At 40.0% G+C, this 26,130-nt stretch overlaps 1 protein-coding gene across 1 annotated transcript; it reads right to left on the reverse strand.

The window, feature by feature from the left end:
• Positions 1–2,597: 2,597 nt before the first annotated feature.
• On the reverse strand, positions 2,598–25,994 carry STK17A (serine/threonine kinase 17a). Its single transcript, XM_042889056.1, has 7 exons — positions 25,749–25,994; positions 18,469–18,681; positions 11,312–11,456; positions 6,259–6,385; positions 5,512–5,560; positions 5,217–5,396; positions 2,598–4,416 (listed from the first exon to the last, which is right to left on the reverse strand). The coding sequence occupies exons 1-7, from the start codon at positions 25,919–25,921 to the stop codon at positions 4,083–4,085; spliced, it is 1,221 nt and encodes a 406-aa protein (XP_042744990.1). The 5' UTR covers positions 25,922–25,994; the 3' UTR covers positions 2,598–4,082.
• Between the last annotated feature and the right edge of the window lie 136 nt (positions 25,995–26,130).

A 26,130-nucleotide genomic window follows, 5' to 3' on the forward strand; every position in this document is an offset into this window, starting at 1 on the left:
AGTGGAAATCACTGGATTACTGTACGGACCAAATAAAAATTGAACAAATACTTAATACGGAAAACTGAAATATCCCGTATGCGGATGCCAAGAAAAATAATTTCACAAAAGTTCTTAGAGAACAATAGGGCATTTATTTGAACAGGAGACTCCGTATGACATACTGCAATCCAGTTCCAGCAATGTCATGTACTTTTGCTTCTTAGCTAAAGCCAAGCACAAGCACCAAACACAGAAGAGTTTAAGTTGTAGTAGCTTGCAATGCAGTACTATACTTGAGCTTTCATATTGATTCCAGTAATATTCCAGTTCTGCAGCAGAGGCTTGCACACCTCTTTCCCCCTGCCTCCTGCCAGCACCACTAACGGAGAATGGAGATGGGCATTTCCTGACAGCTGTCAAGATTCACCTGGTAGATCACAGGTTGGAATTTGTGTTTTGTGTACTTGATCCCCCAATTGAAGAGTGAAAGAAATGAAACAAATGGCAAAAAATTCTACTCCGGACAAAAAAAAAAAAAAAAAAAAAAAAAAAGTTTTATAGAAGATTTATGACAATAAATTATAGTCTCTTTCTTAGTGGTGAACAAAGCAATGAGTAAAGACAAAAAGCTCTGCTTTCAACCCAACATTCAGCGTTCATCCAACAGTGGCAATGGGACAGATCTGCACACTTCAGCCCACTCCTGCCAAAGGTAGACACTTCACACCTCTCACATCCTAACGACAGAAATGACAGTTCTCCAGTCACGTACAAGAGCAGCTTTTTCACTTCTCCCACCTTCCTGCATCCAAGTACACAGCAGTCACGCTCCCAGCATCGCTACAGCCCTCACTCTGCTGCCCAGAAACGACATCTGGAGATGCAGAGAGCAGACTGGAACAAAGACCAAGGGGCAAGGAGCTGACTCCTTCCCCCATCTCTCCCACCAGTACTTCACAGCACAAGCAGCTTTTTTCCTGAGGAACCACACGTGTGTGCAGCCATCCAGTTCCAGGATCTGCAGAGTATCTGCTCTTCTGAACAAGCACTCGATTGGCTCTGTCTGAACATGCTGCCTGACCAGTACCTAAGTTTCTCAAAAAAAATTAGCCTCAGTATCCCACTTGTACACTGTAGGGAAGGAGTGCCTCGCTCACAGCTTTATCCAGCTTAGCAAGGAAAGGAAATCACTTCAAATGTGTGGGAGTGTCTGGCAGTCTTGCATTATACGTTAGAGAAACGTTCCTATTGCAGGGCTATCTCAAATGCTTTCCTTGTACTATTAAACTCTCTCCACTTCACACAAATTCTTAACAATGCTAAAAACACTGTACAAAACCACATTAAGGCACAAAATGATAAACAAAAAATGCAGCCCACTGGAGGTCTCAAAGGAGCCAATTCAAAAGAAGCTGGCCTTGTAAAAGTACATACTTCATTTATATACGTATATATACATATATACATATACATATATATATAAACTATATATATTTATGTATATATAAAGCTTCTTTGTCAATAACAGCAAGTATAGGGCAAATGAATGCGGCTCAACATCAGTTCTTATTCCTGGCTGAGACAAGATCTGTGGTCACAAGAGAAATTGAAATAGCTTATAGGGCCCCTAAACAATTTGCTGCGAGCAATCATAAATTATTACACATTTAGGTACGCAGACATGGCAGCATAGGTTAGCTTTCTAAGGGTGGAACATGACCATGCTTTGCTCTCAGTGCCTTACTCAAGCTTTATAAAAGCAAGGAAATACAGATGTGAAGAAAATCAAAGTTGGACTGAAGGACACTGGAAGATTCACAGGTGAACTGCAGAAGTTAATGTCCCCCAGACAAGCAGCCTTGGGCAAATGGCTGAGCTGTAAAAGAAATGAAGAGCACTTTTTGTCTTAAAGATCAGCATTGCAGGGAGGATCAGCAACACACAACAGCGCAGCTGCCATTCTCTACCAGAGACGCCCAGATAACATAAGTGCTCCATTAGCCTAAACATTCGTATTCAACTTCTGCTAATTGCCAGCCCCAGAAATCAAAGGAAATCGTGGTGGTAGCTTTTCAATACAAGGAGAAAAATAAAGCAAATGTCTGATTTCTACAGAGTATGAAAGGCATCTCTGCATTACAACACACCCTACCTTGATTACTCAAGGACTACTGCTTGCTTCCCTACATAAAGGTCTTAAAGGAGCAGGATGGTGCGGCTCCACAGAAGATGAAGCCTGATAAGACGGTTTAACCCAGGTGCTATTTTTCCGATGTGCCTTCAAGCGGTGGCAAGCAGACCCCTGCCAGTGAAACGTGATGGAAAAATTCACACTGCCCCATTCAGTGTCACACTGCTTCTCGTTCAGATTTCTTCTTTCCGAGTGCTTTCTGCCCTCCACCCTTACAAGCAGTGCTAACCACATCACAGCACCACTGTCTGCGCTACTAATAAGCTGCTTCCCTCTCGTGTGACGAACAAATGCTAATGACAAAATGCTGAATCTCCTGCTCCCTACAGTTAGAACATTCCCAGTACATCTGAAACAAGAAAGTTTGCAGCAACAAGGAAGAAAAACAAACAAACAAAACCAAAAAAGGAACCCAAACACTATCTTAGGAGTTTCTATTCATTGTTTTACAGCAAGAAAACTTTTGTCAGAGTTTATTATAAAGGAATGGCACATGGAAACCAAATAAATAGTTGAATGGTTAACAGTATGCAATATAATACCACTAAATTTCAATTACATAAAAATTAAACTTTGGAACAGCATCAATATGAAAGATTTCTAAGACAACCAGGACTCAGTCCAAGATCCTCAGATATCCATACATTGCAAAAACCAGTCAATTCTGATGCCCGGTTAGTCCTGGTTTTATTCTGTGAGGGACTGTGTCCACTGAGAACTGTGACCCATCCATACTGCTCCTAACCCAACTCCGCCCCATCGTGTACATACGGTTTTTCCAAGTGTCTAAGGGGGAGTGATTAGGAAGCACGAGGTATGAGTTGTGCTTCATTGTTGCAGAGGTTATAGCATTTTCTTCCTCATCTGATAGCTATGCTGAAAAAGGTTATGCAATTTAGCCTAAGGATGCTTCTTTCTTCCTAAAGCAGCACTTAGAACAAAAGGAAGGCAGCAATGACCTCCAGCTCCCAGTAAAACCTCAGTTGGGTTTGGGAGGGCAGGGAAGCGGGGGCAGAAATTAAGGGCTGGTTTACCATAGATGGACAAACTGCCTGAACTAAAAGGTTGAAGCAAGGAGTGAGAACTTCAATAACTGCTGCAAATGACTTGGTCATTTTCTTTGTCGCCCACTCATCAGCAGTGTGCAGACACACTGAGCTGGGTTCTGTTGGTGCACCTGGCCCAAAACAGGAGACAGAGGGAGCAGCAGACTGTGGGCTCTCAAGAGACTGCCTGGGGAGACTCACCGCTCTCCAGAGCAGAACCTTACTGCGTTCCCAAAGACACTGCTGTTTCTGCAATCGTCTACTGATGAGATGGTCTTTACCTGTGGGAGATCTGCATTCTTGCTAGGGAAACCTAGCTCGCTGTTTGACTACATGCTAAATCCAAGTCTTCGGATGGGATGAAAATGTGAATACATACATACTGTAGTTTTGAAATCTGTCAAACCAGTTGAATTATCTCATGTATTTTTTAGATCAGCAGATACATCCACTGAAGTCAGGAGTGCTAAGAAATATGTGAGGAAAACCCAGCATTTAATATTTGCATTGCGTGAGAAAACATATCCTAAAATATACTTCTCTTGACATCTGCCACTGAAACTCTTCAACTTCTCCAGAGCATCAGAGCAATTAACAGAATTTGTCTTCTATCCAGAGGCAAAAAGAAAAACAAAAACAGAAATAAAAATTACAAACAAAAATAAGCTTTCATCTTTGTTAAATTCCTGCCAGCCACTTGAAATCTTGTTTACTTCTTCCATGAAATTAAAAACTTGGCACATTCTCCTTAGATGCCACCTATCAACGTTTCCTTTTATCTAGAACATTCATTGCATATCAGAGATTCCCTTGGCTAGGATATTTTGCTTAGTAGAAAACACTGCTATGAAGTAACACACAGTTCAATAAATGAATTCTCCTGGTATTTCTTGCAGCAATGGTTCCTCAAACTTAAATCGTTTGGAAATGGCTTTCTGCTCAGTTGCTTTTTCTTTTTCTGACTGCCTACATTGTCCCAACGTATATGAAGCTACTACAATTAGCTCTTCTGTCATCATCGATTCTTCCTCTTCAGCTTTCTCAACATCTGCAGGTTTTTCAGAGGCAGAATCTGCATTTTTCTGGACGACATCACCGTTCTCCCCTCCTGTGCTCTTATTCCAGGCCCTGCAAGTAGGTTCCTCACTTTGTTCTAACCAGGGGTGCTGGAGACATTCCTCAGCAGTTGCTCGTTCCCTGCAAAGGAACAAAGAAATGTCCCCGTGAACTTAAAATTTAGTAAGATACTTGTACAGTTTTCTTCTAAGGAAATGAATGTACTGGACTGATAGAATTACTAAAAATGTTCCGATAGCTACTTTTTACCCCAAAAGACCAACAGTCCAAGAAGATAAACTGTTAATATTTGAAATAAAGGAGTTCATAGAATCTTAAATACCACAGTTTACCATACTTCTGAGCAACTGTCTTTTTCCTTAAATTTATGAAAATCATGCTATATTTACATTCAAGTATTTCCACAAACAAACAAACAAACACCAACAAAACTCAACCAATTAAACCACCAAGATACAGTAGGCAACTCTGGTGGTTGAGATACCATGAGAAGAATTCTGGAACTTGCACAGAAAGTATAACTTCTGTTTTGAGAGCTGGAACTTCCAATTTGCCCCCCCTAAGAAAAGCATACTACTGAACAACTAAGAGTAAGGCGCTCTACTAATACATCAGAAACAGAAGACTCAAAGCACAGCCCACATAAGAGACACCAGCAGGGCACACACATCGAAAGCCAGAATACTGCACCATACTACACTGCATTTCCAATCTTCTGAATCTTCTGAAATCTTCAATTCTAATTGCTGTAGTTGGATATATTCAGAACATGCAAGTCAGGAGGGATATGGAGAACTCTTTTAATGTGTATGAAAAGTAATATTGCCTAAAGTTGCCTTGTACTTGAAAAACAAAAATTCAAGTATTTGCATTAAAATGTCTATGCATAGGGCAGCTGAATAGCTGTGTGTTATACTTACTCAGGTTTCTTCACCAGCAAAGTTTTCATGAAATCCACAGCAGACTCTGATATGAGGTCAAAGTCTTCTCCAGAGTAACTTACATTCATTTGAGATATATTTAAGAATGTTTCTTGTTTGTCATCCCCTAAGAAGGGTGATATCCCTGTTAGCATAATATATGCCAGTACTCCAATGCTCCTGAATTGAAAGGAAAATACAAAAAAACAGTTGTTTTGGGTTTGGCTTTTTCTGTCTTGGTTGTTTTCTTTTTAAGCTTTCCAACAGTGTTATGGTGATCATTTGTTCAACTCACCACATGTCGGTCGCTGTACTGATTGGGTCATAACTCAGAATTTCAGGAGCTGTTCAGGGAAAAAAAAAGTTATATTTTTTCTCGTACCCAGACACGATACTGTATTTAAGAGTGCAGAAGCAGGCACGTGGAAAAATTTTTAATAAAAGACTGTCATGCTTCAAGCGGCTTATAAATAGGTATTTATATTCAAGTTCTTTAAATTATTACTGTCATTGGTTAGTTTCAGGTAAAAAGAAAACCGCTTTTTACTGTCATCTTCAGAAGCAACGATCATCTCTTTACCAATTAAGAATGCTTTATACAAACGTCCTATTGAAAAACAATTTCACTATCCAACATGCCACATTGCAGCATGAAAACCCACACCCACAAAGGATATGCTATATAACAATGTTTTTCAAAGCCTGGAACGATTTTACTTCTTAGTGAAATGGACACAAAGCCCACCAGGCTAAAATACCATGCTTAGTAAGAGCATGCATTTTTCAACCTCTCAGCCAAGTAATACTTGTCGTCACTGCTCAGGTTTGTCTGAAGTGTGTACTCATCTTCAGCACAGGCACAGAATTGTCAGTTACTAGTCTGGTGATTCCAGCTTCTGCAGCAGTATCACTTTTAATGACTTGATCTTCTGACACAGGAACTACACAGCCAGTGTGGCATTCATCAAGTTTTGAGACAATTCTCCATTGCTGACAGTACCCTCCTCCTTAAGGCTACACCACCATTGTAGGAACAACTTACCCACATATTCTGGAGTTCCCATAATTTCTCTTAATTCCTCACTGCTCTTCACTATCCTGGAAAGGCCAAAATCCACTATCTTTATGTCTCCCAGTGGGGACTTACTGGTTAGCAGAATGTTTTGTGGCTGAAAAGCAAAGCAAGCAGATGTTTGAGATCACCAAAATCTTAAGTCTGTGGCACCATAAAATTGCATAATTCTTTTAGAATAACAACGATACGTTCCGTAACACATACAGTACCCAGGACTTTTATTTTCTCATTTTTAAATCAAAGATGGACTTGAAGAGACAAACTGGCTCAAAGCAGCAGCAGGATTTTCAGTTAAGAACTGAAAATTAAGCATCTGCCTTTCTTAGCTTAGAACTCATACAAAAGACACACCAGTAACTACCATTTAGCAAAAGGATATGAAGATCTTCACATTTGTACCTTTAGTCCTTCATACCACCTTTCTTCCCTCCTTGTTCCATCCAACGTTCCTTCCTTGTTTCTTCCTGGTATAAGATATCTCCTGTTTAAGTGTCCAAAAACACTCAAGTTCATGTTTTTTAAACTGTTACGAAAGTTATTTGCCTATACCCGTTTAAAGAAACTCTGATGCAACTGACCTCAATCTTGTTCAAACAATTGTATTACAGAATACTAACTGAAGAACAGTAAAAAGAAAAATACAGCAGCCTGAAAAACAGGTTTTTAAGAGCATCACGTTGGATAAGCTTGTTTGCTCTGATGTCACTAGATCTTGGCTGCCATTCCTCAACACAAACTCTGCAGTCATTCAGAAGTCCCTTGCCTTCTATTTTGAATGGCAGCTGCTGGGTTTAAAAAAATATTTAAAAAAAAAATCTTAAAACTTTAGACAGGGGGGTCTTAGTTTCGAGCAACTGAAGCATATCATTGCCAGACCAAGTCCCTGTCTCCCCACACTGGGCCAGTAGTTACACTGTGCTGTCATTAACTTCCGCAAGCAGGAACACTGACAGTTCACACTATGTTCACGCTTCTGGTAAGCCTGACTTCCATGAAGGCTTTATTTCCTGAGAACTTGGATTGAAAAGGGAGGAGGACAAGTGAGTATGAACAGAGAATCAACCACTGAGGGATACAGTCCAACTGGAATAACACCAATATCTGTAGTTTTCTCCTGTTCACATTTTTTCATTCCCATGAATGTGACGGTGTGATCTCACATTAACATCCTTCCTCTTGATAACAGAAATAAAGCTGTACAAGAACACATTAAAATCTTGGCCTGGCTCTTCTTGCTAAAAGAAGCAATAAATTCAAGTTCTTTAATTCCTGTAAAGTTAAGCCACATTATTTAAAAGGAACTCCAAGATGTCTATTTTCTGTTTCTAAGTGTATGCATTAATAGCTTACTTCTGCTTATAAACTGGTGGCCATACAAAGGATTTTGGAGCTGTATATTACCATACTCACATTTTCTATTCTGTATTTGTATTAGAAAAACAAACATCTGAAAAAAAAAAAAAAAGAAAAAGGTGGCAATGCCTCCCTAATAAGCCTCTCAGATGTTCTTCTTCAGTGAGAAATTTAGTCACGTTCTGAAGGGGCAAAGAGAACGCATGAGAAAAGCATTTGCTCTCTATATTTAAATGAGGAAAAGTTTTTAATGGCAAGAAATTGTCTGCAGTGCAAACCAACCCTAAATCTATTCGTACTGAAATAACACCAGGATTCTTCTTTTAAGGAACTACTACAAGGTTCAAATGAGCAACAGTGCAAACCCAGCTTTAAATCCCAAAGATGCTGTAGCTTTAGAACTGCTATCAGCACTCAATTACTCTAAAACTTAAGGAAGAGGAAGATCATTTTCTTACACCTATACAGTGATTTCTCCTTTTTATTTATTCATTTTTTACACTGCTCTAATATATCTAGGCCTGACTGTACGTTGATCTCCTGCAAAGACCAGGGATACCCAGCCAGGCCAGAGTCTTGCTTACCAGCCATTTTGCAAAGGGCCTTGCACCATGACATGGCTAATGTAAACTGGCAGATAGCAACATTTATCAGCCTTCCTCCCTACTGCAGAGAGGCTTACAGGTTCTAGTTCAGATCCTTGCATGACGTATACTGAACAAAAAATAGACTGAATGGACCACTTTACAGGATCAGCATGCAGACAGAGTTCACGTTATATGGCCACACAAGTCTACCCTAATGCCACGTTAGCACCACTAGAAACATGTACCTTAGGAAAGATGGTAAAAAGAAAATGAACAGAGCTGAATTTTTCTAGACATACTATCAGCATCAGATTCTTGGCCTTTAGGAATCTGAGACATTGGTTGTGCCTCTAGCATCATGCACAAATGAAAAGCATAAGTTGTTATTGTAAACATTGGCCAATCTTACATCCGTCAGTAAGCTAGATTACTACTGTCACATGAAAGAGAGCACAGCTCTCCTGATGTTCTGAACTTCAGTGTAAGGACAAAATAAGATGATACACACAAAGCTCTGTTCTCGTCTAGCTTTTGAGATAAGTTGCTCAGATCATTTATAACAAGTGCACTTAGTAAAATGGACACCCTTCAAACCTACCTTGCAAGTAGGTTTTGAAGTCTTATAAACTGATGATATAACAGCAAAGTCCATATACTGCATATTTTCCATTATTCTAGAAGTCTCTATCAGAGTTGGGCTATAGTATTTCTTGTAAATTTTGGCTTTCAAAAGAGTAACACTAAAGATGCATAATTAAAGTAACCTGAAAAATTAATGAAGTTAACCATCTAATTCTACACAGAACAAATGATATGACTTTTTTGGCAGATAGTTCTTAAATGAGGAAATTTTTTCATGAAACCCTTGAGTACTGCAGTACATTTTGGCAGCCAATAGTTGTCAGAAGTTTTATCATCTGTTTCTACATGTCTGTGCAGAGAAAATTGTGGCCAAGCTTCCTGAAAACAGGCATTACACAATGAATTATAAGAACAAATTGGGAAAGTAGATTGGTTGGAATATCCTGACTACATTGTGTGTAAAAATAGTTAAGCATTCAATCTTAATCCGCTTGGAATACTGATTAAAAAAAGCATGATGCAGTTGAAATGTCCTCAACAAGACACTGCCTCCTCCATCATTCAATTATCCTACCTTCTGAACATTAGTATAAAGTGACACCCAAGGCTTTTTCAAATTACAACTCCACTAATTCCTCACAGCACACAACATCTTGGGAACCACTCAGAAGGAAAAAGGTGCCTGTTGGATAAGCAGAGTAACACACACTACAGGACTGCACTGCTTGAAGCAGTTAATTGGCCATGTGCAGCTTTATCTGTCTCAGACAAGCAGTAGCCAGTCCTTCCCCAACTTACCTACTTTTTTATTGTAATTTATGCTCTTTTCCATTCCTAACTAATTAAGTTTTACCAAACGCAATCAAGTCAAACAGCTGATGAAAAAAAGAAGCTTCCCTTTCTCTGCAGCTTTTATGTGCCATTAAGAGGAGATGAAAGACTCCCAACTACGCTCTATGCACACCCTGCAAATTAAATAAAATCAAAACAACGTTGCTGAATGATTTACACTCAGCAGCATTATATTTGCTCTTCTCTGAGACAAAACTGGATTATACGTTATTGTATTTTGCTATTAAAAACACATGAAGTTTCAGCCATGTTTCACAAGAGACACACTTCTGGAAAGAAATAATTGGGCATCAACCCTGCTAAGCCACATCAAAATACTCAGTTTTTCTCATATGAAAGTTTTGCAGCTAGCAAAAAGGCAGACAGAAGCAACAGCAGGCTGTCAGCCTCACAGATCCAGTTGATCAGCTTTATAATACAAGACTAAGACAACAAGCTTACAGTTTCATCTTCACAGCCATTTTAACAAATTCTTCTTCTGGGGGTAGAACCAATGGGTTAATAAGCAATCACAAAGACCAGCACCCAACTAATTATGTTTTATTTACACCCAACTATTTATGTTTTAAAGCTAGCAAAGCAATATTGGGTCTTTTAGCCTCTGACAACTGGACATGTTCGATTTTACAACATCAGCTATTCTGCTCAGTTGTAGTTGTTTGAGCAAGCTTTCTTCTAAGCTTTGAGAAAGCAACTTGTTTGCAAGCTGGAATTAACTCTCCAGCATACTTTCACAATTAAGTACTGCAATAACATAAAAACACAGCAATTTCTTATTAGACAACCAGATGCCAGGGCTAAGGAACACCACAGCTTTAACTTCAAAAACGTACAAACATAGATTGTCCACAAAAGACATGTTCTAATTTCACATATGTTGCTTCAAGGAAATTCAGTGGAAATACTTTTGGCCAGCACAGTCTACGTACAGACACAGCAGAGACCTGAGTACCTTCTATAAACATACGAGAACTTCAGTCCTTTTGGACACTTGCCACTTGCTAGGAGATTCTCATTAAATATTAGTACACTTATTTGATATGCGTGACTAAATCAATGGGTCACAAAGTTTTAAAGCACTCTAGGGTGATTTAAATAAATGGTAACACAAACAAACAGATGAGACATTTGTGTACAAATGTTACACATTTTCTGCTCCAGCTGATGAATGGTTCATGATTTTCTGTTAAATGTAAGGTATGTAGAGCTTGATATAGGAATCTACTGGTAGCTTTGTGCAAAAGTGCAATGAAGTATAAATAAGGATTCTTGCAACAGAAAACGTGTGGTGCCTTACTACTGAGTAAAAAATAGAGGAATTAGACACATAGGAGTATTAGACAATTTTAACACAAATGCTTTTAATACTGGTTTGCTTAGAAAAGTAGTTCAACCTCAGAATAAAATTGCTTTGATTAATAAGAACATACGGATGAAAGCTGTATAAAATTAGTTTTAGCATACTAAAAATGGAAAATAATTTTCTGGAGCCCTGGGTTACAACTTACATCTAAACTATATGCAATACTCTGGATTTCTTATAACAAAGAAACCCATTTCTTAGCATAAAATTGTGTCCTTAGCATGATGTGACCAGTAAGGAAGCCAGCAGTTAAGAAGTATGAAAAGTACTGCAACAAGTTTACCTTTAGGTCAAGATGAACAACATTGTTTCTGTGCAAGAACGAAACTCCTTCTAAGATCTGCTTCATAAGTCGTTTCACATCTTTCTCTTTGAAGGCCTCCTCTCCTTCAGCAACACACTGGTCAAAGATCTCACCTCCAGCAGCACTACAGAACAGCATGAATGTTATTATTTCAAACACTAAGCTAGAGCACCCATTTTATTACACCAGCACAGAAAAGATCAGCAGGTGGTATCATCCAATGGTGATATTTTCAGTTATTAAACATTTTGCAAGCTCTAATGGCCTAGGAAGACTGCCATGTCAGTATGACAGCTTTCAAAAGAAGCAAAGATTAATATTCCATGACTTAAGTAAAGTAGATTCTACAGAAACCGTTGAGACTATTTTGGAAATGTTACTGACTGTGCTCAAGAGATGAATGCCACATTTGTTTAAAGGCAGCGCTTACCAAAGATGTGTCTTTTGCTATTTCTATTAAGCTATATGGAAATTTGGCCAAAGCAAGCTTGCATAAACTCAATGCAAAACAATTCTGCTCCTAACTCCCCTCAAAACACTTTGTACAGACTCAGAAAAGCCTAAAGTTTATAATGGAGTTGTTTGTGAAAAATCTGGTGTACTGGGACACGTTAAGTTTCTACACGGCTTTCATCTCAAAATACTGAAAGTTTTAGCTCTCAGAGCTTGATAAGATAAGCTTCCTTATCTTTTGCCTATATGTGCTTAAATAAATAACAAAAAAAAATAGGAAAATAACTACAGATGAGCGAATGTTTTTCAAGTACTCCAAAGCAACATGCAAGATTATCTCTGTAGCAACAGAAATAAGCATAACAGAGGTTCCATCTTAGGACAAGAATGGGCAAAAAACCATGAGAATGGGGTGCTTGCACACACGGATTGCTGAATTGCTACTGCTCAGCGTGTAGATGAAATCAACTTGTGTGTGAAATCCCATAATCAGCTGAGTGACAGACAGTGAAACCCCCTGAGGACAGCTGTCTTCATTACCTCACAAGGACTTCGCCCAAGTGTTGATCTTTACTGGGAAATAACAACTGCTACCCCGGCTTGCTTTCTTATGATAAGTTATAATACCTGAGCCACCCAGAAGAGAAAGGCATTTTCAAACAGGGACCAGACAAACAAACAAGGCAGTTCTATAAAATGGTAAATCTGGATTACGGACACTGAGAGGAAAAAAAAAAAAAAAAAAATCACTTAAATATGTTCAATTTTTTAGTTTTATGAATACTAACTTGGTTGATGTGGCCCCTGTGCCTTTATTTCTTTTTATTTTACCTTCCCAGATAGCCCCATGTTATTTAAAACTCTCCTGGAGATTGTCTTGCAAGAAAAAGATAAATTTAGAAGATGGTTACAACTCAACTTTTCACATAGAGCTTTGCATTTCTGCTCATTACATCGGCTAACTGACACAGCAGTACAATTTGCTTTATTAAAATAAGATTTTTTTTTCCTTCAAACAAGCCTATTAAAAAAAGCCTATTTTCTTAATCCTGTACCAAAGATGGCGTAACTACAGAATGAGAGCAGTTTTCATGAAGTGAGTATTAATACAATTCTTGAAAAACGCATGCCCTCCTGACACTGGTCAGTACATTTCTTCAGCATGTTTTTATTTAATTCAAGGAAAAGGCAGCTGTATTCTAGCTTTGGGCAGACTCAGATACTAATTACCTGTTAAAAAAGGGAGGCGAGATCATTTATTCTAACATTTTAAATCACATTCCTTTTTTAAAAAAGCAACATGACTTGGAACTTCAAGATAAATTCATAAACACACCTTCTGTAACCAAAGAAAGAAACAAATTCCCTTTTAAGAATGTCATTCTTAGGTTACTTGGAAGACTGATTTAATTCCTTGTAGCATTTTGTTTTAACGTACATTTAGCGATAAACCCTACTACCAAAACTACTGATCTGTTTTACAGCAGCAAGGCTGGGGTTTTGCTGCAATTCACTGCCACTTGCAACAAGAAAAGCATCAATTCTGCCATTTCTATCTGTGTGACATAGGACTCATTCCCCAAAACAGCTGCCAAACAGGATCACACTTCTTTCTTTAATAAGCTTTTATAAACTCAGCTGAGAATCAGCATGAGGTAGGCCTCATAAGGCCCTATTTGCTGTATGCCCATTTAATACACATATGCTTACAAATTAGAACACTAGAAGTAGACACCAAGCTAAACCACAAGCTACCAAGAATTTTAATATTACACTTAAGTAACTTGGAATTAATTTTCTCAGAAATCAAAGCAAGAAGAAGTTGAAACAAAACATCCCATTACTGAAATGAAAAAAAAAAACAAGATAATGAGAGTAGCAGACACTAGATACAAAAAATACTTTTATTTCTGAACGGTTTTCAGTAATCTGCAGTCATTTTACAAAGATGATGAACCTAGGCATCTTCAGAAGTGAGCCAAACAAATAAAGCCTTTGGACATGCACATCCACTTCATAACTTAAACATGGCTGTACCAGCCACCATACAACAGTATTTTGCTTTACAAAGAAGTTTCACATGGCAAAAAAAAAAGTTTTAAACACGCAGTGGTTTTTTGTTTGTTTTTAAAATAAATCAACTTCTCTACTTAGGATGTAGATAGAAAAACTGCTTCCAGACAATTCACTTCATCTCAAAATTGCCACATTTGAACCTATAATTAGTGATTCTTTAGAAGAACAGGGGAAATTTGCAAACGTCCTTACTGAGAGCAGCTCTGTGTATCGTTGCTGAGAAGCCAGCTTAACCGCCTCCTTTAGGGAAACAGTCTGCTGAGTGGGAGCCTCTCAGTCACAGCTGTTGAAAGCACAATGTTAAAATGAACTCCTAGAAGATTCTCCTACACACCTGTGCCAAATTTTGTAATGCTGCTTAGCAATATTTTCAATTTAGTTATTCAGGATTCCTGATCTAGAGAAGAGATGAAAATACCTGTAAGTATTTCAAGCACAACATTGCTATGATCTCAGCATTCCTGCAGACCAAGAGTTCCCAGGTGCTGACCATGTACTCATTTTTTCCCTCCAAAAAATCATCTTGAATAAGTTTTGCTTCATAGTGCTAATTATAAAATAACTGCCCTGCAAGTTACTGGGTACCCTGATCCTTCTCCACAGAAGGCAATAAAGAAAAGAACCGTCTTTAGGACAATAAATTATTTAGGTGAACAAGTCACCTTACTCTGGAAAAGATGGGTAAGGAAATAGCTAGAGGCACAACTTCTTCAAACTCAAGAATCGTTTAGAATACGTTATTTCTCTAGTACACATTCCCTTAGCAAGGTGTAGAAATAAGATGTGATTCATTTCCAAGCTTAAAAGCTGCAGTGACCAGCACTCCTTAGAAATTCACGTATTTGTGACAGTACTGTTGTTGTACCACTAACTTCTGTTTAGTCTCAAGCTAAATCCAAGTGCTTTTCATCACTGAAACCATGCTAACATTTTGTTATTCTTATCAGAATAACTGAAAAGCTGAAAGTCAGCTGAAGTCTAGAACATTAATCACGGTTACAACTACACTGACTTTAAATTCAGTGGAGACTGAGCCTTTTCCTTTGGATGTTTTCATGCACTGTACAAAATTCTACATCCTGCTTCTTTCAAGTGCATTCACAACGCATTAACACTGTGCTGCTCCTCAGCGAGGTGTGCCATTAGATGGCAACTATGAGAGCAAAAGTACTGACAATTTCTGCAGTGCAGGGCTACCCAAACTTACCACTGCGCCCAAAGACAGACATGACTGAAAATCCATATCTGATGAGGACATATGAGTAGAAAAGCATTCTTGCACATTAAACTGCACGGACTGTTTTCTTTCTGTTCTCAGTTCCCAGACACATGCATACTTCCCCTGCCCCCATGGTCTTTCCTATCAAGGAGCCTAAGAGCTGAATGAAATGCAGAGAGCAAGGTAACCAACAAAGTTTCTCCCTAAAACACCACTGCTGATCTGAGATAGCCATTAGGTACTAAACCTTTGTTAACTGTTCTAACAGGTAGACAAGGTGCAAACATTGGAGCAGCACAGTTATTATCACCACAGAACAAGCAGTAACATTACACAGGTCCAATAGGTGGAAAAAGTACTTCATGCACACATCAAATAAACCCCAACCAACTCCTCAAGATGACGGAGGTAACTTTCCTCTTGCTTGAAGTAAGCAAGATGGAAGTCTATTATATATACACAAGATTCCAGCAGGTAGCTATCCGACTCACATCCTGTTCTGTGCATCCAACAATACTTCCCTAAATTTTGAAGTTACACACAAGTTTGTTTAAAATGTGACCCGCTAACAAGCTAACATCTATTCCTAACATAGATGTATAAGCATATAGTGATGAACACATACAAAAATGCCTGCTCTGAAGCACCAGATGCACTGTTTTTCTTTCAAAAGAATCAAAAGTCATAGGTTTTACATAATTACTGAACTCAGAAGTTGCAAGGAAAAAGCAATTTTGAAATCTGAATATGTCAGGTTTTCTGGACTATTATGTTTTTCACTAAACACCCTGGTTTTTATTAATTCAATTTTCACTAAAATAGAAAAATGTCACTGTTCCATAGGGTAATTCCAGGCTTTACACACCACCCCTTCAGACTAGCTCTTCAATTCTCTGCAGTTCATTTGCACATAACCTCAAGAAGTCAGTGTTTGCATGGATACAGAGTTCTGCCATTCTGCAGTTTAAACTAATGCTAAAGCCCCATTGTTTTCCATTGCTCGGAACTTACGTTAACACTATGTGGGCAATTTTAAGTATGCTATCTGTCAAAGCTGGTAGTATTTTAAAGACAATCCTCCATGTGATTAAGATTGCTCCCCGCAAAGGTGAAACAGCTGGCCTCCCTTACAACAGATCCAACCTCAAGAGAGGAAACTTCTAAATCTTAGCAGATAAAGTTACTGGGCAACGATTAAGCATTTTTCTCCTTCCCATGATAAGGATCTGCCACACAGACCATGAAGCTTAATAGAAACCAAAATGCCCCAGAGAAGCTTACAGCCCAGGTACGTTCCTTAATCCTTTGCACACAGAATGTCAGAAATGTACCAGCGTTCATACCTGTGCTGTTGCAACACGCCTCTGGAACATGCTGACATTAAAGAAGCATCCAGACGTATTTGCTGAAGTCAGTGAAAGAGTGTTGTTTTTTTTTTTAATTTACAACTCCAACACAGCTATTTATCTCTAACAAGGTATGACTGGTGCATGTAAAAATAATCACCATGCTAACTACTGAACAACGTAGTTAATACTTTGTATTAAAAATGTTTCGTAGGAGAACTGAGTTCTAAATGAAAGCCAGCAATTATACATAACAATTATCACAATTTCCATCGCTTGTTTCAAGCTTTGAATTCTACTGCTTGTGTTGTATCTCTATGGGAACCAGAAATTTAAGCTGTATTCTCATTAAATCTGTACTACCAGTGTTTAAAATATATATTTTTTCATCCCCAGTAATGGTAATCAGACTCTAGAAGCCTGTTATGCTTTTTGTATTCTAACAAAAACTGGAACATTTTATAAATCACTAACAGCATAACTGCACAAGATGGAAAAAATACATTCAAGAAAGAAGCTTGCCTTCATAAAAAAACCACACAGAGTCTAATTCCATTTCACTGAACTTCAAAAGATGAAATTTCCTTTGACTTCTGAAAAACATCAGATTAGGGCACAAGATTTCTCACCATTCACTTCTGATAACAGGAAAGGGAACAGCTGTACAAACCAGACTGACTTAGCAGGTAGGTCAAGTCACTGCTCAACTACGAGCCCCATTGTTACTCTCACAGTCATTTTATATCTGTAGAGTCTGAACACGATCTCAACTGAGCTGTTCAACAGCAAAAAGCATTTGCCTAACTCTTAGAATCAACATGAGGAAAAACTAAGGCTCTGGAGCATCAGATGAGCATTCACTGCTGCAGAAACCCCCATCTGGACAAACTCGATGCAGGGAAGAAAAACATTTAAATGTAGAGTCACAAGCTAAATGTCATTATTCAAGGTAATGCAGAATACGAGAGATTCAGACTTAAAATAGTTTCACAAGTCTTATTTTCTCCAAAAAGACACCAGAGTGCTATATTTGGGACATGCCTTGAGTGCATGCACGCTCAAAAGGTCTTCCAGTAAATGCTGATACAGCTCTCTTGCCTTTTTCCATCAAGTGGAAGACAAGTTCTTGTCCGTATCACATTAAGAAAAAAGCAGCTAGTCAGTCTGCAAGCAGTAGTATGGGAGTGCTTGCAATTCTAAGCTTGCGTACTTCCTGAAAGAGCTTGCAGTAGAAATACTTAATAGCTTAACCAGACAGAGCAGCCAAGAGAAGGAAAATTCCTATGCTAAATTCCCTAAAAGTATCCTATCCCAGTTAACACTAAGTAAACTTCTGTTTACTTAAATGTTTACCTTGAGAAGTGTTACACTGAGAAAAGTTAGAAATTCTGATGCTGATCATCTTTGTCTATAAATAATTCCAACTCTCACTCCTCAAAAAACCTTAACAAGCCAACAACAAAAACAAACCCCAACAAAACATCTTCAAAACTAACAAACATTCTATTTAGGTCAATTTTGAAGATATTCACAGTTTTTCATTGAGGGTAGAAACGAGCTGTCAACTACAAAGTTCTTCACTCTTGGTTGCAGCAGGTTTCAATGCTTTCATTTAAATATATGACGTTAAGTTTTAATGCCTTTTTCAACACTGGTAAAATGAACAGACTTCATTCTGTCACTGCCAATAACAGAAACTTCAGTGGCTGTGCACGTACTCACTGCTTCTCTCTGCACCTTCTATTAGTGTGGAGCATGCACAGTTCAGATTTCACTAAAAATTTCTTCATTAAGTACTTAGTTTATATTTCAGCTTTGAAAGATACTATACAACGGGAAAATTTCTTACATTCTGCTGTATTATAAGACTGCAATAACTTCCTGCAATACTGATTTTCTTGGCAATTCTTTGAGCTCAAGCAGGTGACAAGCAAGCAATAAAATTGTTTTTCACATTATCCATACGGGTGGAAAAGATTTTTATACTACAGTTTTTAACAAATACTACTGAAGGTTATTCAGAAGTTATTACTAGTACTTACTATTCCAGGACTAAAATCATCTCTGTTGCAGTTTCATAAACTTCATGCAAGTTAATGACCCAAAGGTTGCATTGTGCCAATTCAAGGACTGCAATTTCATGGATTATCTCCATCCGACAGTCTTGGCCCTTTCTTCTTTTTCTCATGAATTTTGCTGCAAACTCTCTTTCAGTGTCTTTTTGGATACATTTCTTCACCACTGCAAATTTTCCTCTGAAATTAAAGAAGAATTTTAGGTTAGAACTAAGTCCTTTATTGACAACTTCAGTATAATCCTTGTAAATCAATATTTCAGAAAACCTGAGCTAAATCCTCTTAAGGGACACCTTTACCATGTGCTCTAAAATTAGAAAGATGCCTTGCTGAGTGATAGCCTCTACTCTAAAGAGGTAAGGTTACACCTCTATTCAAAATAAGGATTTTAAAACAGAAAACTACAACAGCAAAGCATCAGTTGAAGTAACTCCAAATCTTCAAACATACAGCAGAAATGAACTGTGCTAGTTAGGGAGATTAAGACACCCTTGAGCCTTTTATAAAAAGCTAGTAAAATGGTATACAAGCAAGAAAATTATGCTTTCTGTGACTATACTTAAGCAAACTATCTGTCCAGTTACTATTTCCACCGCTATATTCAAGGCAACAGCAGGCAGCAGCTTCACTGTGCTCAAGATCCCAGTCTAATTATGCTGTGAATATCCATCCTCTTTGTGTTTTCCAAAACAGCACCTCATGCTCTCACTATGACGCACCTGCAAAGACAACAGCCATAGTTTTGATTGCTTCACAGTTCTCAAAAACTCTACTTGTCTCATTGTTCAAGGAACACAAAACATTTCAAAAAGTAGAGAAGCGGGGCCAACACAAAACATTCTAACAGCTCTTGCAGCAATGACAGAGCGAATGCAAACACACTGCAGAACTGAGCACAGTGCTGGACCCATGCTAATTGGTATCATTTCTGACAAAACACAGCGGATGAGTTACACTAAGCCAGCAGGTCCAGCTGAACACACGCCGTAGCACTTTCAGAAGTCTTCCCCCGCAGCGTTTTTGGCTCTTGACTTCCCAAGCCACTCAATTCCATTCATACAGTACAGATTTTTAGAATGAAAAGGTCTATGAATTAGTGCATCACCTAATGTGATGATGAATCCCCATCTCTGTAAGAATAGCCATCTTTTGGAATTCTCACCATACAGGTATAACGTTAGACAAAATGACCATTTTTACTTTCGTGTCATCATTCTCTTATAAAGCTGCAGGAATAGCTTGGAGAGCCTTTACTCTGTTTCCTTATTTAACTTACTGCAGGGTAGCTGAAACCAATAAAATTAGAGTCCTCATCTCATTTGAAATACAATTACTTGAGTCTTGCCTTTCCTATGGCACAAGCTGAAATGTACAGAATTAACTAATTCAGCTCATGTCAAATTTCTCACTCTCCCAGCTCCTAACCTAGTGACAGACTGCTTTCCACAGAGTAACTGCTGACAGAATTTGTGGTCACCCTGCTCATAACAGAAATTTGTTTCAAAACTGCCCAGCTGGAATTAAGTAATAAGCATCCACAAAGTGGCTATCTGCTAGTCATCTGCTAAAACAATCTAATTTATAACTACTGATACAGTCACAGTCATTCAGGAAGGACATTTTGCATAAGCACCCATTATCTGCAAAAAAATAGGAATAAGAAAATAGACCAGAGCACACCCATACATGAAGGCTGACAAACAGCAAGAAAATGCTTTAAAAAAGCTTTGCAAATGCATGAAAATACAATGGGATTTTGTAGCACTAGGAAGGTGCAGTCAAGAGGTCACTATAAAATGGTTTAAAGAACACAGATGTAACTGCAGAATGCCATGGCAAGAATGGCCACCCAAAGCCTAACAGCTATGTGCCTGCTGCAGATCTAGCAAAAAGCACCAAGCATCTGTAGCACATACAGCTCATCAAAAACACTGAAACATTCCAAAGACCATGCACTCCTGATTCCCAAAGTGCCGCAAGGATGCTGTTTCTTTTAAGCAGAGTTCTAGGAAGGCTGTGATCATGCATAACAGTAAACATCCCTCCAGTACTGCCATCCTAACCACAATCAAGAGCAACCATCCTGATGTAGCCACTTGTGTACAATATAAAGTTACACATTTATCAAAAGCACACAAATTGCTACTGAAGCTGTGTTTCAGCACCAAATCCAAATAGTGCTCATGTAGAAAAGTAGCAGAAAGAAAAGTAATTAAAAAAAAAAAAAAAAAAGAGATAACAGAACTTGCTGTTAAAGGGTCTTCTTTTAATGACTAGTAGCTATGCAGATACTGTGCTGTAGAGGTCTCTGTTCATTGCAGGAGAGTTGGAATACATGGATCTTTAAGGGTCTCTTCCAACTCAAAGGATTCTGATTCCATGACTGACCCCACTATTCAGGTCATTGATAAGGACGCTGAAGAACATCGGTACCCAGACTGACCCCAGGGTACAAATGTCATCACCAGCCTCTACCCAGACACACAGCTATTGACCACAACACTATGGCTGCAACCACCCAACCAATTCCTTACCCACTGAGTAGTCCACCTTTCAAATCCTTACATGCCCAATCTAGAGACTAGCATGTGGCATGGGACCAAATAACAGTCCTTGCAGAGGTCCAGGCAGATGACATCAATTACCCTTCCTCTGTCCACCGATGCAGTCACACCATTGTAGAAGGCCACCAGATTGGTCAAACATGATCTGCCACTGGTGAAGCCCTGCTGGCTGTTTCAGATCACCCCCTCATCTTGTACATGCCTTACATAGCTTCTAGGACAATCTGTTCCATGATCTTCCCAGGCTCAGATGTGAGGCTCACCAGCCTGTAGCTCCCTGAGCGTTGCCTTTTTAGCCTCCAAAGGTACATTTTCCTTCTGAAAGAACGTCTCTCCAGTGCAGAGTCAAAAGCTTTTAGTTCTAGCACCACCAAAGCATCTAGTAAGAGTAGTTCAGAAATGTTTAAAACCTTCCAATTGGCAGAGCATTGTTTTTGCATTACGTACAAAACCTATCTGGAAGCAAGTTAATCAGCTAAATGTTGCCAATTTATCACACAGTAGTCACTAAGGAAATAAAACAAAGTTCAGGTAAAAGGAAGAAACAGTGAGAGACCCCGGTGTGCGGCCACACTCATGCTGCTGACTGCACTGGACAGAAGTCGGCTAGGCGACGGAATTGAAAGGACACTGCACAGGAGTTCTGCTGGCTGACAAGTATTTATTACAAGTTGTTCAAGGCTTAAAAAAAAAAAAAAAATCAAGAACACCTTGACATAATACCTATAGCTATTGTAATACTATAAAGCTGTTATAAAACCTAACGACTGTCTGTAAAACTCACCTTTTCTTAATACAATCCCAGAAAAATCTGACTTGACAAACGTGATACTTCTAACTGACAGAACTAAGCACTATGCACCTATCTAGGTTCACATCTGAGACTACTTCAGAACCAAAGATGCCGTCCACTGGAAAAATAAAAAAATCAAAGTAAGAAGTTAAGCCAAGAGATAAATTTGTAAGTATTTCCCTTTTGACACAGACTGTGTAGTAGGCAGAAATAAAAACAGGTATGAAAAAGCTTTCCCATAGAGTACACCCAGATGGTGCATCTTTGTGTTTCTTAAGATGTTGCTTATCAAAATTCCTTTCAAGAAACAGATCTGCTATTAAATTGTGAAGACAGCATTACCAGTTTAGCAACGTTAAGAGGAGCTACCAGGGAAGAAGGAAGCTATGGTAAGAAGGAGCTACACTGAAGGAAGAACAGTTTTGAGAGGTAGTATTTCATGTTCCTCTCCAAAGTTAAAGTGACTATCAGTTATCCAAACAAACAAAAACGCTTTTAAGGGTGACTTAAATAGGAAACAAGTTGTTCTCAGTCTTCACAAGAGCCTCAGTCAAGAATTATGATTTAAGATATCATATCTGATCATAAAGAAGCTTAATGCCATCTTTCAAGACTGCCAACAGAATTAGCATTATTTTATCTGGCACATAGTATGGCTGAAAGGAAAAGCCTCGCATCACACATCAAATGTCAAATCAGATACACAAGAGCATTTATGTCACACCAACTAATTCTGGTTCTCATAGGCTCAGGGAAACAGAGAACTAACCTTACAGTAATAGTTTCAAGTTGAGCTAAAAAGCACTGTCACTATTACAGATAGTAGCAACTACTTTAATATGTTTATTTTACAGAAAGCTTAGAAAAATTTTCTGAGATCCATAACACTATATGCAATTTATTACACAATTCATGTCAAACTTTTTTTCCTGGGGGTGATTTTTTAGTACAATTTTTGATTTCCAAAGAGCCAGGTGAGGGAGGTTCCATTTCTGATGTTCGTGAATATTTCCTCACAAAATTTTATTCTCAAAAGGTGGAGTCAGCTGCTTGCAAGCCTTGCCTTCACCTTCTCACTTCCCCAACAGTTTCACCTAAGCCAGCAGCTGCTTAGAAATGTGACAGCATACCTCTGCATTCTTACTGATACAGCCAACTGCGCAAGACTCACATATGACTAAGATCTGAACTCCTGAAAGCTACCTGAGAAGCAAGTTTATGCCAGAAATTCTGGAAAACCAATGCAAGAGCTAGGCTACTTTTCCATGAAACCACAGTAAAAAAATGAAGAACACATGATTATTTTGTTCAGTTTTCCTCAGCTGATTAAAATAGTTACTCGTGGTCTGGGTGGAGAACATGCTTGTTTATTAAAAAAAAAAAAAAAAAAAGGTGGAATGAGGAAAATCAACTGAATTGAACTTGATACACCTTTACAGGCATGCACAACACACATTTCACTGGCAGAAGACTGCTTGGTTTAGAGCAGTTACTTAAGAATACTCTTATGTTCCAGAGAAAACGCAGTGCCAACTGTTCAGGCTTTTTTCCAACTCACCTCTAGAACCAGGAGTTTTATTTTTAGTACAGAAATTATGGCTACCAACATGTGCCTAGCTTGTTTGACATTAAAAGAGTGCAATGCCACATCAATAAGCTGAGGAATTAATAGCCTAGTAGTATTTTGTGTGCAATTATCTAGGGGGTATTTTGTTGAGGAAAAAGAGCAAAATATCTGAACACAATTATACTGGACACTTCAAAGAAGCTGTAGGTAATGTGAATCAGCGACAAGAAATTTTGATTGAGGCCGTGTTTCTGGAATATGGAGCTCAGACATCCAGAGGATGTATCGTACGCATACTCAGAAATATGCATCAAGGCTGCCACCACAAAAATAATTAAAATACCGTTCCTGATTTTACAGTAAAATTAGGCAGCGTACAGATGATAAGGGTAAAGGTCAAGCAACTGTTGCCTTGTCCTGCACAAAGAGCACAATGCTTTGGATTAGCTCATCTCAAATGAGTACTGCTGAAATGGTTTAAGAGCGTGCTGACCAGAAGTGGCATCCTTACAACATTAAACAGAAAGTTCAACAGTAAACACCATACAACGTCAAATGAAGATGTATCTGTGAACGTTCTGATCTGGGGACAATAAAATTAATATGGCTGAAATGTCAGCAACTTAAGTTTCCCATCCAGAATAGCCATGCTTTTGGCATTTCCCCTGAATTTACTGCTAGAAAAAGCAGGTTCTATTTGGTTACACTTGCAAAGGCCTGTTCAACATCCAAGCCAGTCCTATTTGAGTACATAAGCTTTACATCCCCAAAGCCATTTTTTCCTGCAAGCAGAAATAACAAAGCCTGCTTTCCTGTGGTCTTGTACCAAAGTTGTTTCAGTGACATCACAACCAGGTTCCTCCCCTGCTAGCCTGCAGTTCTTCCAGCAGTGCTTGTCCAGAACTGCCACCCCTGCCTGCCACCAGGCCCTGCATCTCTCCATTCTCTGATCACCACATGGCCCCAGCTGTGCGCTGTGCTCTTGGCCCCTGCCCACCACCTGCACATGCAGGAATGGGAAGCAGAGCACGAGGCTCTTTCAGCAGAGCCACACTGACAGTCGGGCTGGAGGCCAGCGAGCAGCATCCCGATGAGCTCATACACCCAGCTTGTGCCGCATCTGCTGCCTGCTCTCTCCTCCAAACCCAACGTACACAGTTCACATTCTCTTCAGAATTCCCATCTCAAGTTCAGCTTTTAAGCAGTTCCCTTGTTACAGGAAAAGAGATGGACACAGAGCATATGAACGTTCTTTTCCATAGCTGTTTCCTGAGCAAATTCAGCTGCCAAATTAAATGAGCTCTGTGAGCAAGGACTGCCTTTTGTCTTAGGCAAAACCTTGTCCTATTTGGTTGCTAATTTGCCCAAGCCCTTTGCAAAGACAGACCTACTCAAAAGTAAATGTTTGCACACTCTGCAAGCAGATAAAAGCAAAATAATTTCTGCTAAGTGTACGTTATCAACAAAATGCCATACAAAGAGATATGAGTGCCAGAGAGACTATCTAGGTGCCTTTTTAGCTTGTCACAGCGGATTAGCAAAAGTTTCTCTTTAATGGAAGTACTCTCACTTTACACACTTCATGTGTGAAGTACTCATTGGTTTTTAGACAAACCTAGCAAAAAAGGTATTTGAAACTGAAGGAAAAGCAAACACACACAGTCAGAAGTAGGGACTTCTGTACTGGAAAGGAAGTTGAAAACCTTTGTGGAGATAAAGAGAGGGAAGGCAGTTGGAACTGAAACTCATCCTGCTACTGCAGAAAGGCAATGCCACCCTCGGAACAGACACATAACTCATCCCGACACAAGTACAGGTGCAGAATCAGCCTTTACATAAAGATCACCTACAGCTCCGGCCGCCGGCAACCGCACGCAAACATCCCGAGAACTCTTCGCTCAGGCTGCGCCGTCTGCATCCTTGCCCACAGCACAGAAGCACTCACTCCAGTAGTGCCCGCGTGCGCTAGAAGGAACCCTCACCAATTCTTCAGTTAGGCCAACGGCCGCCCAGCTCCCAGTCAAGCCCTTACTTGGGGTCAGAGCGGCAGAGCTCCTGAGAGCCGCTGAGCTTTGAATCTAACCGAGCTCAGCCTCCCGCGCCACCTGCGCCGAGCCGCGGGGCCGAGCGCCGTAAGGCAGCAGGGCGGTGTGCCACGGTCAGCCCAGCCGCGCGGCTGGGCGCCCAGGAGCGCAGAACGAGAGCTCGTCTCGCAGCACGTCCTGCCGGACGTTCCATCTTCGCGAACGGAAAACCGCCTCTTCCCCATCGCGGTGCCCGGCCCGGCGCCCTGCAGCTGCCCTGGCGGCGGCCGCACACCCACCTGCCGAGCTCCCTGCCGGGGCTGAGGCTGTAGCGCTGCTGGAAGGGCTCGGTGCGGATAGGCGTGCGGATCTCCGTCAGCAAACCGCCTCGCCTTCGGCCGCGGCCGGCAGCGGGCTGAGGCGGGCACTCGTCGCGAGAGCGGCCGGGCGGCGGCTTCTCCTCGGGGCTCATAGCTTCTCCCGTGACGGCGGGACGCCTCTTCCCGCCGCGCTGCGCCCCGACTCGGCGCGGCTTCCACCCCCCCAACGCCCGTCAGGGGAAGGAGGGGCGCGGCGCGCACGGCACCGCGCGGCCGGCGGGGGGTGTGGCCACGGGGCCCCGCCCTGCCGCCCTCACCTTGGAGCGCGGGGGAGGGGAGCGCGGGGCGGCGCGGCGGCGGG

The sequence above is a fragment of the Lagopus leucura genome, unplaced genomic scaffold (assembly GCF_019238085.1).
Source record: "Lagopus leucura isolate 7727_CA_CO unplaced genomic scaffold, USGS_WTPT01 Super-Scaffold_100157, whole genome shotgun sequence".
In the NCBI taxonomy this organism is placed as follows: domain Eukaryota; kingdom Metazoa; phylum Chordata; class Aves; order Galliformes; family Phasianidae; genus Lagopus; species Lagopus leucura.